Source organism: Rhinichthys klamathensis, unplaced genomic scaffold (assembly GCF_029890125.1).
Source record: "Rhinichthys klamathensis goyatoka isolate OS25496 unplaced genomic scaffold, OSU_Roscu_1.1 h1tg000197l_1, whole genome shotgun sequence".
Lineage (NCBI taxonomy): Eukaryota > Metazoa > Chordata > Actinopteri > Cypriniformes > Leuciscidae > Rhinichthys > Rhinichthys klamathensis.
The window spans coordinates 1,234,657-1,250,000 of record NW_026606723.1 but is presented as its reverse complement, the minus strand read 5'-3'; the positions used below and the strand labels follow the sequence as shown (position 1 = coordinate 1,250,000).

The 15,344-nt window shown below is 37.5% G+C and overlaps 1 protein-coding gene across 1 annotated transcript in view; it reads left to right on the top strand.

Annotated features, from left to right (window-relative positions):
- The window catches only part of myo5b (myosin VB), a 57,301-nt gene extending 42,255 nt beyond the window's left edge, over positions 1–15,046 (top strand). The window contains exons 24-40 of the mRNA XM_056262995.1: positions 614–759; positions 1,892–2,011; positions 2,104–2,238; positions 2,836–2,904; positions 5,587–5,826; positions 6,368–6,450; positions 8,774–8,851; positions 9,074–9,272; positions 9,759–9,852; positions 9,937–10,068; positions 10,146–10,297; positions 10,595–10,684; positions 11,405–11,555; positions 11,647–11,941; positions 12,041–12,215; positions 12,312–12,392; positions 13,474–15,046. Of these exons, the coding sequence (XP_056118970.1) occupies positions 614–759; positions 1,892–2,011; positions 2,104–2,238; positions 2,836–2,904; positions 5,587–5,826; positions 6,368–6,450; positions 8,774–8,851; positions 9,074–9,272; positions 9,759–9,852; positions 9,937–10,068; positions 10,146–10,297; positions 10,595–10,684; positions 11,405–11,555; positions 11,647–11,941; positions 12,041–12,215; positions 12,312–12,392; positions 13,474–13,626 (2,393 nt within the window). The 3' untranslated portion in view covers positions 13,627–15,046. The remainder of the gene's footprint in view (positions 1–613; positions 760–1,891; positions 2,012–2,103; positions 2,239–2,835; positions 2,905–5,586; positions 5,827–6,367; positions 6,451–8,773; positions 8,852–9,073; positions 9,273–9,758; positions 9,853–9,936; positions 10,069–10,145; positions 10,298–10,594; positions 10,685–11,404; positions 11,556–11,646; positions 11,942–12,040; positions 12,216–12,311; positions 12,393–13,473) is intronic.
- The last annotated feature ends 298 nt before the right edge of the window (positions 15,047–15,344 follow it).

Sequence of the window (15,344 nt, the reverse complement as noted above, 5' to 3'; positions counted from 1 at the left end):
ATCAAATCACTATCAGGCCATACGCCTGATAGCTCTCTCAGAATCTGTTCAAAGGATGTGATTAGAGGCTTTCATACTGTATATACAACTTGGAGTACAGTTGAGAAGTATCTGATGCAAGTCTACAGTGCTGTTTCGGTTATAATATGCATCGTGAATGAAGAGTATGAGAGAAGGTCCTTGTTTTATTTCTATTGAGATTACAGAATGAAGAACGTATTGTAACCTACACATTGACGCTCAAAGGTCTTCCATCAGAGTAATAAAGATCTTTTATTGATCAATCAAACCGAAGATTAACAAAAGGTGTATTATCATCATCAATATATTATATTACATAATATTCAAGTCAAATGGGTTACACAAAACCTGTAGTGTGAATGTAAAATAGAGACCTCACATCTAAAATGGACCAAAAGGGGTTTCGGTTTTTCATACCCTGAGATACTTTAGAGACCTAGATTATGAGAAAGATATGTTGTTCACACATAATACAAAAATACTCAAGCTTGTGAAAGTGGATACAAGCAAAATACGAATGAATGGGAGCAGCAAGTCGTCTGGCTCATTGTTTATTTCCTGTGTATGAATGCCTGTGTTGTGTGTCTCTCAGGTCAGGCAGTTGATGCATCTCAGAAAGAGAGCCGCCTGCAGGTGGAACTGGACGACGAGAGGCAACGATATCAGAACCTGGTGAAAGAATATTCCAGACTGGAGCAGAGATACGAAAACCTGCAGGAGGACATGTCCTCCATGAAGGTAATAGTCTGACTGAGTCTAAACTTCTGGAACTTTTTTTTTTTTTTTTTTTTTTTAAAGGGGTCATATAATGCCATTTTTGTACAAGCTAATATGATTCTTTAGGGTCTAAATTAAAAGTTTGTAATATACTTTAATTAAAAATTCTCATTAGTATTGTAAGAAAACACTTATTTTACCTGGTAAAAAACAGCTCTGTTTTCAGCACGCCGTTTCAGTGTATATGACTTTAAATGATCATGAGCTTTGCTGACTCCGCCTCTCTGTTCTATGCGTACACCAGAGCCGGCTCTGGCGTACACCGTTTGTAACACAATAACCATAAAACCATAACACGTTGTTCAGTATAAACGTGGGATTATGCATTATATTGAGAACGTCATACATAGAAAACATGCCGTAATGTGCCCTGAGTGTAAACCTTAGACGAATTCATTGTGAAGCGTGCAGCTAGCGATTTACAAGGATTAATATAAATATTAATATAAAGTTTAATAACACGTTACACTCACTTCAGTTCTTCTGGAGCAGCTGCAGGAACACGAATAGATGGTACCGATCCTTTCAGGAGCAGCTTCTTAGCAAAACCAGCTTTATACCTCCTCGTTTATAAAGCAGTCTGGTGTGTGAAATGATTCGCGCAAACATGAAAGCATTGACGTTGCTCGTGGGGAATATTCCCTTCGAAAACAAACTCAGCCACTGCGTCTTCGGCGGTTCGGATTTAGGAACATTAAAATGACTGTGTTCGTTATTACACCCAAGAACAGAACACCACAATCGCTTAGACGCCATTCTGCTCATAGACAGTGCTCCAGCATATCAACAATGACCGCGCCGGTCCGCACGGACTATGATTGACAGCTCCCTCATGAGCGAGGGCGGGTCTGTGTTGAAACGCGGCTGTCAATCCCGGGAGGGGCGTGCGAGCTTGTGACGTCACAGGCTCGAACGGCTCGATTTGGGGCAGGGGAAAACATATAACGAGATTAAAACAAAAACACTGGATGGATTTTTATCATTATATGATCGCTGTGTACAGACACTGCCCACACACATTTCAGTACAATCAACTTGTAAAAGTGCATGCACCATTATATGACCCCTTTAACATGGGTTTTACACACTTTAGTTCCATCCCGGACACCGAAGGATCCCCTCTAACCAGAGCAGCCTGGGCTCGGACTCCAACTACCCCTCCATCAGTATGTCAGAGGCAGGAGACACTGATGACACCATCCAGCAGGTGGAGGTAAAGCTATTTGGCTGAATCTGCCGACCAAGTTTTGTAAAGGGTGTAAAGGTACTTCAGGATGAGCATTAATATGATTTGTCTTCCTGCAGGACATGGGCATAGAGAAGGCCGCCATGGACCTCAGTGTTTTCATGAAATTACAGAAGCGTGTGCGAGAGCTGGAGCAGGAAAGAAAGAGGCTGCAGACCAATCTAGAAAAAGTAGAGGAACTGAGCCAACGCAAGGCATGTGTTTTTGTCATGTCTGCTTTGCTTTCATTCTCATCTCACAGTTGCCAATGAAACAGATAAACAAATAAACAAAAAGGAAAATAAAACCAAACAAAACCAAAAAATAGAAAATAAAAAACATTGTAAAATAAAATACTGTACAAAATAAAATAATAATAATTACTCTCTTTTTTAGCTATATATTTTAAGACAATTATCAAAAGTCCATTGGCCTTAACTGGAAATATGTCAACACAGGAAAGAAAACTGACCGTCTAATCATTTGATAGGGTCTTTAAGGTAATGAATGTATGCATTAATCAAAATAATCTTAAATAATCAATATTTGCTGATTGTTATTGTGTTTATACTTTTCTCTTCCTGCTCTCAGGATGTTTGTAGCAACAGATCTTTGTGTTGTTAAGCAGGCATTCAGGTTCACTCTTCCCACATTTTGGATGTAGGTTGCAACATAGCCGACCGGTCATAAACTCCAGTTATCTTTTCTGATGGTCCCTCATCTGTACTTGCAACAGCATGGTCCTCTGCTTTATCAGTCAGCTTGTGTTTACATCTTTTTTTTTTTCTTTTTTTTTTTTTTTAATCTAACAGGGCAATGAGCCCAGGAGCTCCACGTCAGAGGAGGATATAAATGCAGACCTGGCTTACAACAGTCTGAAGGTAAGAGTCAGCCCCACTCAGAGTAATGGTCACTTCGCTAGTCAAATGTCTGTCTTAGTGCTACTCATTGATTTGTTCTGCACTGGGGCCGCTCTGCTGCTGCTGCTGGTCACGCTGCCTGTTAAACTCTGGGTGAGTGGGACGTTACAAAAAGTTGAGACTAGGATTTTTTTAGAGAGCTGAATTATGCCAGGATGGCACATGGGAATAAGTTTTACTTTCATAAAGCAACTCAATTCTTTATTTTATTAAATACTTTGATTTTCTAACAAACATTGAGATGTGCCTTTGTATACATATTTAATTTGATTCAAATGAAAAGGTTGTGTGGAATAGACAGGATGTTCAGGATTGATACTGTCTGTTAGATACAATTTATTTCTTAATCGATCTCTCTTTTGGTCATTCAACACTTTGTTAGGTTAACTCTTTTAACAACCTTGAGGCAAATGCAGGAAAGCAATAAAAATTACTTTTTTCAATGCTCTGTCAAACTTTTTCTGGCCAGAAATATTATAAGCAAGAAGTAATTAATAATTTAAGCAAAGGCAATGAAAAAATTTAGCTGCAAGCAGACATTATCAGGACCAAGCGCAAAGAAGACGAGAAGATATGCCAACATGGCTGGGAATTTCAGACCAACTGCTGCAAGGAGCAATTAAAGACATTAAAGATGAATTTAGGCAAAATGGCTGAAAAGTCATATACATTAACTAAAAATATGATTTAATGGATTATCAGGTGGTGCAGTTATAAAATTGATGTGTTGTGGTCAGAGTGAGGTGACAATGACACACACAAAGTTTGGTGTCAATATGTCAAGGCATTGCAGAGATGAATAGTCATTTTGGCCGCATGTCTAAACTTTTGTTGCTGCAATATACGAAAACGGTTTTGTGTATCGTCACGAAATCCATAACTTTTAGTCACCGCGGTCTGGAGATGATACGATTCGATTTTGGTGAAAATCGGACAAACGGTCTAGCAGGAGTTTGAAAAAGTAGGTTTTAAAGAAAACAAAGATGGCGGACAGGAAGTTTGGCCAAATACGGCAAACTTGGTATCTATGTCCTCGGCGTGACCCAAGGAATCGATTAAGACGTTGGACGATTAATAGGCAGATTTATTCAAATATTATTATCATTTTTGGAAATTTAATTATAACTTTTGACCAAAAGGTGGCGCTGTCTTGAAATCTTTTGAGTACCTTCAAGGCATGGTGCTGATGGCACATTCTGAGTTGCGTAATGTTACATCAATGCATTCGTTAAGTATAGCATTTTACATCACAATACTGTATTGAAGTCAATGGCAATTTCATGTTTTGCTCTATTATAGTGCCTAAACATCTGATTTTCAACATTCTCTTGTGACCTTAAAGATTTTGAATCAAGTTCTTATCTCCAAGTTGTAAAGATAATACAACATATAATGTGAGATTAAATCGTGATAGCAAAACAATATCAAGTGAAAAGTAGTAAGTTAAAACCTGAATGTATATGAAAGTAATATTAAGAAATGCTTAAATGCAAATATATTCATTCATTCAAATACATACGTACATTTTTACAATTATGTTTTGCCATCCCTATATACTGCATATATCACGGTTATTATAGTTAACTTAAGCTAAAACCATAAAAAAATGTTTTTGTTGCTTTAAATAAATTAAACATTAACTTAAAATAAATAATCAAAAATAACTAATTTTAAACCTTAAAAGTACTTTCTTATTTTATATAGACTTTAAAAAAAAAAACCTTATAAAAATGACAAACACAACTAAATTACTAACACTTATTAAAATGAATAAAAAGTAATTAAAAATATTAATAAAAACTATAATAGTATCTGAATGATACTAAAATAGCAGTTTTATATGCATGTATGTATGTATGTATATACTCTTGGACTACTCATGGAGCCACACACAAGAACTCAAATTTTGCTTTTTTGTGTGCTAAAGTTTTTTGTCAGATCTAATTTTCTCAAAACATGATTTCCTGAGTCTTTCCTGTATATTCTATAAATCCTCTATAGCTTAGTTTTCACTGATGTAAAATTAAATATGGTGTCTATTCAGAGGAAGGTCTATTGCCTTTAGGAACTCTGTCATATCTGAAGATCAGTTATTTATCTAAGATCAGTTATTTATCTGAGCACATGGGTGTGTTGAAACCCCAACAGCGTGCTCAGTTTAAAAGGTTTGACTCTGACCAGAGAACAAAGTACAAGAATGCAAACACCAGAGCCAAATGTTGATCTGGTGGCTGTGCAGCTGAGCTCAAGTGAAGCTCAAGGCAGTAGAATTACATAACTGATTTGTTTGTTTTCTTAAAGCGCCCCAGCATTGCACTGTGAGCTTATAATAATTGCTGATGGTTCTTGTTCTGCAGGGCTCAAACACTCCTTGCGTCTGATCAAAGCTTTAGCTAAAGGCGTTCGGTTAACCTGGATAGAATTACTGCCGTCTGCAATGCTTGATTTTTTTTTTTTTTTTTTTTTTTTTTGAGTCCATCTCTTTCTGTTTCAAAGTTTCTTTATCTCACAGAAACACACAAACGTTCTGGCTTGCCTCGGCTCACTTTTGATCGATTTTAATCAAAATCAATTCTTTAAGTGGTACAAAATACAGACTTTCAGAATTTCAGACTCTATTTATAAAATTTGTTCTGCTTACAGCGGCAAGAGCTCGAAACGGAGAATAAGAAGTTGAAGAATGACTTGAACGAGTTGAGGAAAGCGGTGGCCGACAGGGCCTCCGAGAACAACTCGTCCAATGAGCTTCAAGAGGGCTACAACCTGCTGCTCAATCAACTCAAAGCAGCCAATGAGGAGCTGGATGTGCGCAAGGAGGAGGTCCTTATGCTTAAGACCCAAATTGTGAACTCCACGAAACAGTCAGAGAACATAAACCACATTGTGAGTCTGAAAACATTACCCACACATCAGTCGACGTACGCATTTATACATTTGAAAATGACCCTTGAGGGCTTCTAATCCATTTTTTACAGCTGTTGTCTTACCAAATTGAGCTATTTTAGCCTGTCGTTGTCATATAAGACTTTCTAATCCATTAGTATTCCATCAGTCTCCAGTGGAGCAATCAGACATGGAGACATTGCATGGGATAGATGGCATATAATGGGCTTTGATGGAGCTCAGAGTAATTTAAATTCATCGAATGTTGAGTGTAATAGTGATAGTTTGTCTGAGCTTTGCAAAACCTGCACTGCTAGTGAAAGTGGCTTTATATCCACCTGCCTGTCTGAATCTGCTGAGGTGGGCGAATCAGAGTCAGTATTGATTGCGCTCGGAAAGAAAGCTCTTTTTCTTGATCTCACTGTTATATTTCTCCCACACAGATATAATTTTCCTGTCCATAAGATTGAGTCGCTGAAATGTAGCAACTATAAACATTGACTTGTTGTTCCCTATTGATATCTTTGTTTCATCCATACAGAATTCCAATGATGTATCAGAATGGACCAACAACAAGAAGCCCGTGGACGCGGAGGACATAGTGAATGTGCCTGATTCAAAGAAGTAAGGCAGTCCAATCTGCATAATGAAAAGCTTTTAAAGTGACACCAGCTCTCCTCCACGTACTCATTTGTCTTTTTTTTAATGAAGATGGAATTCAGTGGTATTGACCGTTTGCAAGATCCAGAGCAGCTCTCTGATTCAGCTCTTCGTGCTGTCTAATTTCATTTTCAGCAGTGTACCTTAGTTTGCGGGACCTTAGTTTACCAATCACGTGCTATAAAACTGTAAAAGTTACCTGAAATTTTTCTGTCAAATTTATAGACCACCCCTGGCTCATGTTGAGTTGGAGACATTTTTATGCCACAAAACTTTATTTAGCATTATTTCATGCAAAACAGTCAGATTTTTTATATTATTATATTTTGTTGCACTACAGCATCATGTCTAATGATCTAACAAATTCAGGTGAGCTTTATAAAGATAGCCAAGCAATTATTTAGTGACTACAACAATTATTTCTTGGTATAAATTGAGTTATACAGTAGTGGGCAAAAGTGAAGTTTGGAGAGGATATTTGATGATTGGTCTTACAGTTTAACAAATTATTATGTTGCAATTCCTTGTAAAGTTACTGACCAGCTACAAGTACTTTTTTTTTTAACTCACTGAAGCCCATTTTTCTCCCATTTGGCACTTACTGAGGGCATACCTGTCAAGTTTTGGATTTGAAAATAAGGGAAATTTTCCGGCGCCCACCGCGAGCAGTCCCACCAACCCAACCAAGCTCCAGTATCCCTTACATTTTAAGACAGGTGTTATAGCCTAAATGAAAACACACACACACACATATATATATATATATATACTGTATATATATATATATTATTATTATGTGGTAATATAGGGTATATATTAAGAGCAAGGCTTATTTGCATATTTTCTGTTCATTTAACATTGCTTGTCTTTACATTTACATTTTATTTTCATTCCACACATTATTTTCATTTCATATTGCTTTTCTTTTACAGTTTTTCTTTTCATTTGCAGTTTTTCTTTTCATTTCACATAACTTTTCTTTACTCTTTTAGTGAGTTATTGAACAAATTTGTTGCAGACTTTGTATTAACTGTTTTGGAAGGAGTGTATTTGTGGGCTGGGCCAGAGTGGTTAATTTTACATGAGAGTAGAGCAAACAGTTCTGTTGTCTAACGTCATCCTATTCTCTGTAACAATCTTTCGTACCATGCTAAACACCCTTTCTCGTGCTGACATACATCATTCCTTCCCCGTGTGAGATGCTAAAGTCGCAGTTACAAAACTTACAAAACGTGTGACTGTCCCCCACCCTGCTCCTCTTCAGAAAAGTAAATTCGCTATCCCATTGATCACGGTATTAGTACATGAGGGTTTTGGTTTTTTGGCAGTGCCTTGCTCTGTCATAGCGTCCATCATCCGACTCTGTTTTTGTTTGTTTTTTGTTTTCCCCGCGTTGTCACTCATCATCTGACCTCACACACTAACCTCGCGACAACTGCCACCTACAGTACCTGTAGTTATCGTGAGGCTAGTGACAGAGCTCAGATTGGGAATGTTTTTTGTTTTTCCTCCGCCCGGGGTATTATTATTTTTCAATAACGCAGGTTAAAATACGGGAGATTTACGGGAAAATCCTAATACGGGAAGACGGCGGGAAAGAAGGGTAAAATACGGGACTTTCCCGGCCAAAACGGGATAGTTGACAGGTATGAATGAGGGTTAATTTTGGAGACTATGTAGGAGTGTTCAAAAAAAGGTGCCTTAGTACAGTCTATTTAAATTTTCATCTCTGGTTTTTTATCTTTTTGTCTTTGGCCAGTGTACACTTAAACCTGAACCTGAAATCTGTTCAGTATTCACCCAGGCTGCTCTGACTTTTCTCTCGGTCACAATTTTAAAGTGGTCTTTTGAAACAATATGAGTCAGAGAGTGACAGATTTTAGATGAGGTGCTGATTACATGTGAAAGAATACGTTTTTGTCCTTTGTGGTCTCAGGACTGGGCTCTGATTTCTCATTTATGTGTTTTTCCTACCTTTCTCCATTTCACATTTCCTGAGATTGCCACATCTCCTTACAAATATTGCTTGGGCAGGCAGCTCACCTTAAAAAACTAAAATGAGAAATAATCCAAGTCATAACAGCTACATGACCTCTTTACTTGCAGATAAGTCAGATGTGCCCTCGTGCTTGACGACTTCACAGACTAATGCCGTGACCTGCCATGCCTTGCTTTGCTAAACTAACTGGCCCTGCCATCTTGTCATTCTTCTCTTCTGCCTTTCTCTCCTCTCTGTCTGCTGCTGCTTGTTCTCTGTCTCTTTGGCTCTCCGTTACTCGAACGCCAGTAAAGCACAAGACTGGGGTTATTTGAATGAAGATGGGGAGCTTGGTCTGGCATACCAGGGTCTAAAGCAAGTTGCCAGGTTGTGCTTTAATTTTCTTTGATTTCCCTTCAGCTTTAACTGGCTTTTCTGTTTCGAGGTCTCTGTATATGTCAATGTTTTTCAATCAGTAAAAGATAATTTGGCATATATAGATTTTTGTCTCTTTTGAGAAATGTTTTGAGGGCTAACTGTTAGAGAGTGAAGTATGTATACCGTTTACACCCACTTATATCATAGGATGTCATGTTTAAATGTGTTCAGGCTGCTGGAGGCCCAGCTGCAGACACAGTCTCGACAGCACAAGGATGAGTTAGAGGCTCTCCACACGCAGGTCGAACTGCTGAAGGACAATCTGGAGAAGAAGCAGGACGTGCTGAACCACTTCTCCACGCTTTCTCCTGAAGCTCTGGTGGAGTTCAGCATACAGCAGGAAATCACACGCCTCACCAACGAAAACCTGGTGGGGGCTCATCTAAAAAAGAACATTTTTGTCTTCTTTTTTCCTCTAAAATTATCTAGACATCCTTAAAATAGTATACACTTGTTTTCAGATAATATATTTTGACTTGAAATGTATTTTTCATACTTTATTGGCCAATTGATGGTCTTGTTTTAGGCATAGTTATGTTAGTTATGTTAGATTTATGCTAAAACAAATAAACTATTTGAAAAATAATACAAGCTACAACCTCTAAAAATATTTTAATTTTACACAATCAGTTTTGCTTCTGAAAAATGTTAAATTGATAAAAAATAATATATATATTTATTATTAAAACAAGTTGATTTTAATTTTATATATATAATTTTTTATTATTGGAAAACAAGACAATTATTTTTCAATGAGCCCTCAAACTACTAGCCACTAATTCTAAAAGGGCCGTAAAGTATCATTGCATCCAACACTATTGGCTCACTCAAGATGACGGTGATGATTTTTCTCCAGGATCTAAAGGAACTTGTTGAGAAGTTGGAGAAGAACGAGAAGAAGTTAAAGAAGCAGTTGAGGATCTATATGAAGAAAGTGCAAGAGCTGGAAGGTTAAATGTTTACCTTTGGTCTCTGTGTTTAACATTTAACTTTTAGTAGAGCCTTGTGCTAATGTGCTGTTATTCTTTCTATAGTTTCTCAGGCCACTAGGAGCAGACCAGAGCTGACTCGTCAGGTCACTATACAAAGGAAAGAAAAGGACTTTGAAGGCATGCTGGAGTTCTACAAAGAAGATGAGGCCTTGCTGGTCAAGACTTTGATTACTGGTATGTGTGGTTGCATGCAGGCACGTTTGAATGTGGAGGTTCTATGGTTGTAATTAATACACAGCTCTTGTCTTCAGACATGAAGCCCAATGCCGTGTCGGCCACTGTCCCCTGCCTCCCGGCCTACATCCTTTTCATGTGCATTCGTCATGCTGACTACATCAACGACGACCAGAAAGTTCATTCGCTCCTTACTGCAACCATCAATGCCATTAAAAAGGTCCTGAAGGTATGTATATTGAATACAATCACATCAACACACTCCCACTACCGTCCAAAGGTTTGGGGTCAGTAAGATTTTTTTATGAAATTAATACTCTTATTCAGCAAGGGTGCATTAAATTGATCAAATTTACAATACACAATATTTCTGTTTTTATTGTTTCTGATAAAATAAATGCAGGCTTGGTGAGCATAAGATACTTTTTTCAAAAACCTTATATATCTTGCCTATCCCAACTTTTAAATGGTAGTGTATAAGCTCATAATGATAGGTTGTTAATCCCTGTTTTTATTCATTCTCCAGAAAAACAACGATGACTTTGAGATGACCTCCTTCTGGCTGGCGAATACCAGTCGACTCCTGCACTGTCTGAAGCAGTACAGCGGGGATGAGGTGAGATGTCACAGTCTTTTTACATTTGTTTTTTTCCCTTGCATGTTTGTTTATTGAATATTTTTAGGGATGCACCGAAATATTTGCTGCTGAAAATTATCAGCCGAAAATGGCATTTTCGTTTTTTGGCCGAAAGAGAAAAACGTCCAAAAATATATGCCGCCCCGCCCTTCAGTGTTCAGCACTCACTCTCGCTCTCGCTGTTATCACTGCGCAGTTTGACGAACCGCTCAATATTCCGCTATATGCACGTGCGCTTTGCTTAGTTGCTCATGGCCCATACGAACGCTCCACTCATGTACCGCTCATGTTCATTGGAAAAGCAAAGTTCCCTCAAATAACGTGCTGCCATGAAATTTCTATGTAGTAGTATACTTGTTTCTGTTTTCAATAGACCTACTGTGCTGTAACATGGTGTGGTATATAGCCGTGCTGGGAAACGCTGGTAAAATGACGCTACCCTAAAAAAAAAAGCTAATTTAAAATAAGAAAAGTAATTTTTAAAAAGCATTTTCGACTTCGGTTTTCGGCCAAGTGCATCCAGAATTTTTGGTTTCGGCCCAGAATTTTCATTACGGTGCATCGTCCGATGAAGATTTCAGCTGAAAATAAGAGCTAGATCCATTTACCACTTTTAAAAAACATATAACCAAAAGTCTGGTTTTAAAGTCCCAGGTCTACTAATCTTTGGTTTGATTTTGCTGTTGCTTCCTGTCATAGGCGTTTATGACACAGAACAGTCCCAAGCAGAACGAGCACTGCCTGAAGAACTTTGACCTTGCGGAGTATCGGCAGGTTCTGAGTGACCTTTCCATCCAGATCTATCAGCAGCTCATCAGAGTGGCGGAGAACATCATGCAACCCATGATTGGTGGGTACATAGAGACACGTTAAAAATTGAAATGATTTGCAGATTCTGATATATCATAAGGAGTACATGTTTGTGTGTTTGGTTTTGGTAGTATCTGCCATGCTTGAGAGCGAGAGCATCCCCAGCCTGGCCGGAGTGAAGCCCATGGGCTACAGGAACCGCTCCTCTAGTATGGACTGTGAGAGTGGAGGTCCGGCGGGCTACACGCTGCAGGCTCTGATCAGGCAGCTGGGACAGTTTTACACCACCATGGCGGACCACGGCCTGGACCCTGAGATCGGCCAGCAGATGGTTCGCCAACTCTTCTACTCCATCAATGCAGTGACCCTCAACAACCTGCTGCTGCGCAAAGACGTCTGCTCCTGGAGTACCGGCATGCAGCTCAGGTACACATTTGATGCTTTCAGGCCAATCCGTGGCCTAGTTATATCTTCAGGAACGTCTAATGAGTGTAACGGCCATCTCGTCCCCTGGTATTGTTTCAGGTACAACATCAGTCAGTTGGAGGAATGGGTGAGAGGTAAGAATCTGCACCATGGTGGAACTATAGCCACCGTGGAACCTGTTATCCAGGCCGCCCAGCTGTTGCAGGTGAAGAAGAAGACCTCCCAAGACGCAGAGGCCATTTGTTCGCTCTGTACCGCCCTCAGCTTACAGCAGGTAGACATTTAACATTCATTTAGCATTCAACATTTGTTTATTAATTGTATTTATTTATTTTTTCATTGTCTAAATCTTGCATTTACTTCACCTCAGATTGTGAAGATTCTGAACTTGTACACACCACTCAATGAGTTTGAGGAACGAGTCACTGTGTCCTTCATAAGAGACATACAGGTAAAACTATGTACACACACTTGCTAGGGTGTACTAAAATTTCAGTAGTTCATAACCACAGCAAAAATAATATCCTACCGAACACACTCCTACTTAAAAAGTTTAATATTAAAAAATTAAATGTTTAATTAATAGTAAGGTATATTTGTTTAATTTAATATATAAATTATAGAAATATTATTAAAGTTTTTTAATTTTCTGTTTTAATATATTTTTAAATAGTATAGCTTGAGTATTTCCACGACCAATGACATGCATGATTGGTTGCGATGCTGTCTTTGTACATAGATGTTTTTGTTTTATCGTTAAAAATCATGTCTGCCTTGTTCTCCATAAATATTTTCCCCCTGAAATTTTTATATATATATATATATATATATATTGTTATTATTTTTATTTTTTATTTTATTTTTTTCATGTGATGGTAAAGCTGAATTTTCAGTAGCCATTACTCCAGTCTTCAGTGTCACAAGATGCTGCAGTGCTTAAGAAACATTTCTTATTATTGTCAATGTTGAAAACAATTTACTGCTTAATTATTTTTGTGAAAACCATAATACGGTGGTACTTTTTTCAGGATTCTTTGATCCTGAAAGTTCAAAGTTAAAAAAGCAGCATTTATTTGAAATAGAAATCTTTTGCAACATAATAAATGTCTTTACTGTAATTTTGATGCATCCTTACTGAAGAATCTTTTTTTTTTTTTTTTTTTTTATCTTACTGACCCCAAACTGTTAAACGTTTTGTTTGATTTACTTTAATTGTATTTTTAAATAGATTGCTGCTCATCTGTTACTTCTGTTTATGCTACAAAGTCTGTAGAGATCATATATTTTAGCATATATTTCATTATTTTATTTTATTTTTTATTCCCCTGCACATTAACTAAAGACAGCCTGTTTACATTAATACCTCATCTAGACTTTCTTCTTTTTTTGAACAAGTGCATTTGATCATTCATCAGAATTTTTTTTTCACATACAGGCGTTCAAAAGCTTGTATAATAAATTATTATTGTTTTATAATTATTAATGACTTCTTTATAAGCATGTCTGATTAACATTCTTATTTTCTTCTGCAGAATCGCCTCCAAGATCGGATAGAAATCAACCAACTGCTGGTGGACACAAAGTACACCTTCCCTGTGCTCTTCCCCTACACTCCTTCAGCGCTCACTCTGGAAGCCATACACATCCCTGCCTCCCTCAGCCTGGACTTCCTCACGCGGGTCTGACATCTCAATCTCTCCGTCCTGCGGCTTGCAGAAATGAGAGCGGACCACGTCGCAGATCTGTTAACCCATAAACTAACAACCAAATGTGTGGGATTTACAGTATCGGCATTTAACAAGACTTACAGTCTCCCTGACCGACTAACTGTGGTGTTGAGATGCGGTTTCAGTGAGTCACAATGATGAGTGGTGTAAATAAGCTGTCTGCCTTTTGACTTTCCTTCTATAACATTCAACACGTTTTATTCTGGGCTCCCGATTAATACAAGCAAGACTATTGTTTGAAGAAAGTTAAAACACTATATTTGGATTGGGATGTGTTTGTCTTTGACTAATTCTTAATAATAATGATTAGTTATTTGACTAATAATGATTAAGTTTAATCTAAATGAAAGTAAGAGGGTTTTGGGCTACTGACATGAAACACTACTGCAAGATGTGCGTGTCCGCATTCGAGTATCTGTATTAGTATGCACTGATTTCTTTGTGTTTGTAAAGTAAAAGTGTGTTATTTCCCTTGCTTGTGCTGGAGCACAGTCTCATCTCAGAAACATATTCTCCAACTGAAGCAATAGCACAGTTTAATTTTTTTCTAGGAGAACTTTTAAAATCAGCTGCCAGGATTCATCCCCACAACCTCTTACAGAAAGAAGCAGGAGATCTCTGCATTGCAGTGGCTGTTGCCAGTGACCAATCTGGATTAGTCTACTAACAGGGACTTTTAAAGCTTTTTTCTTCTCCCCATGTTTTGAACAATCAGTTACAGAGACTTTGAGCCCTGAATCGGTTATGTCACAGCATCAACGAATGGTGCTGATCATGAAAGTGACATTGACAAGTTGAAGTACGTGGAGCAGAGAAAACGAAGATGAAGAGAATGAGAGGAGTTTGAGCTGGGATGTTTAATATTCTATTGAAATAAATATTTCTGTGATTGTTGTTTGTGGGTGGGATCTAGAATGTGCTGGAGGGCATGTGCAAGTATGATGAAACATCTCAAGAGGTGTGTCATATAGACTGGGATGAGTTGTTCACTGTACAGAAAAGACATTCTCAAAACTACCAGGTTACTTCATGAAAGCATTTATCACAATTTACTTGATATATTTGCACAGTTCTTTAAATGATTATGTGCAAATAAATAGCAATAACCATTCACTGTTTACTTTAAAAGTTAAGAAAAAAAAACAATTTTATACATTCTCTTACAATTTTGCCAACTGAATGGGCTGTTCTACAGGAATAGTGCATCATGTAAATGCAGGATACTGTACTTTGTTTAAAAGTGATCATCTTTTAGCTCTAGGTTTCAACATTTATACAAAAGAGTCAAATAATCATGTATTATGTATCACTTTCTGGATGTAATTTTCTGGATTTAAATAGTTCTTTCAATGCCAATAAAGTAAGGACTGTACATTTTCGTATTATTTTTTCAAATATATTGGATATTTTTTCTATAAATTTAACATTGACCATAATTGCTTTTCATGGTACAGTTTTTATTTTTTAAGGGTTGTCTTTTTTTTTTTTTACTGCCCTCTACCGACAATACTTGTAACTTATCTGGAGCACAAGTCGAATCAAAATAGAGCTCTGCAAAATTACATGTCTTTATTATAATTCCTGTTCATTTAAACTCCTGATACTTTTGAGTTCGAAATGATGTACATATTTTATATATAATATCTCTTCTTTTCAGTGACACCCCAATAGTAAGT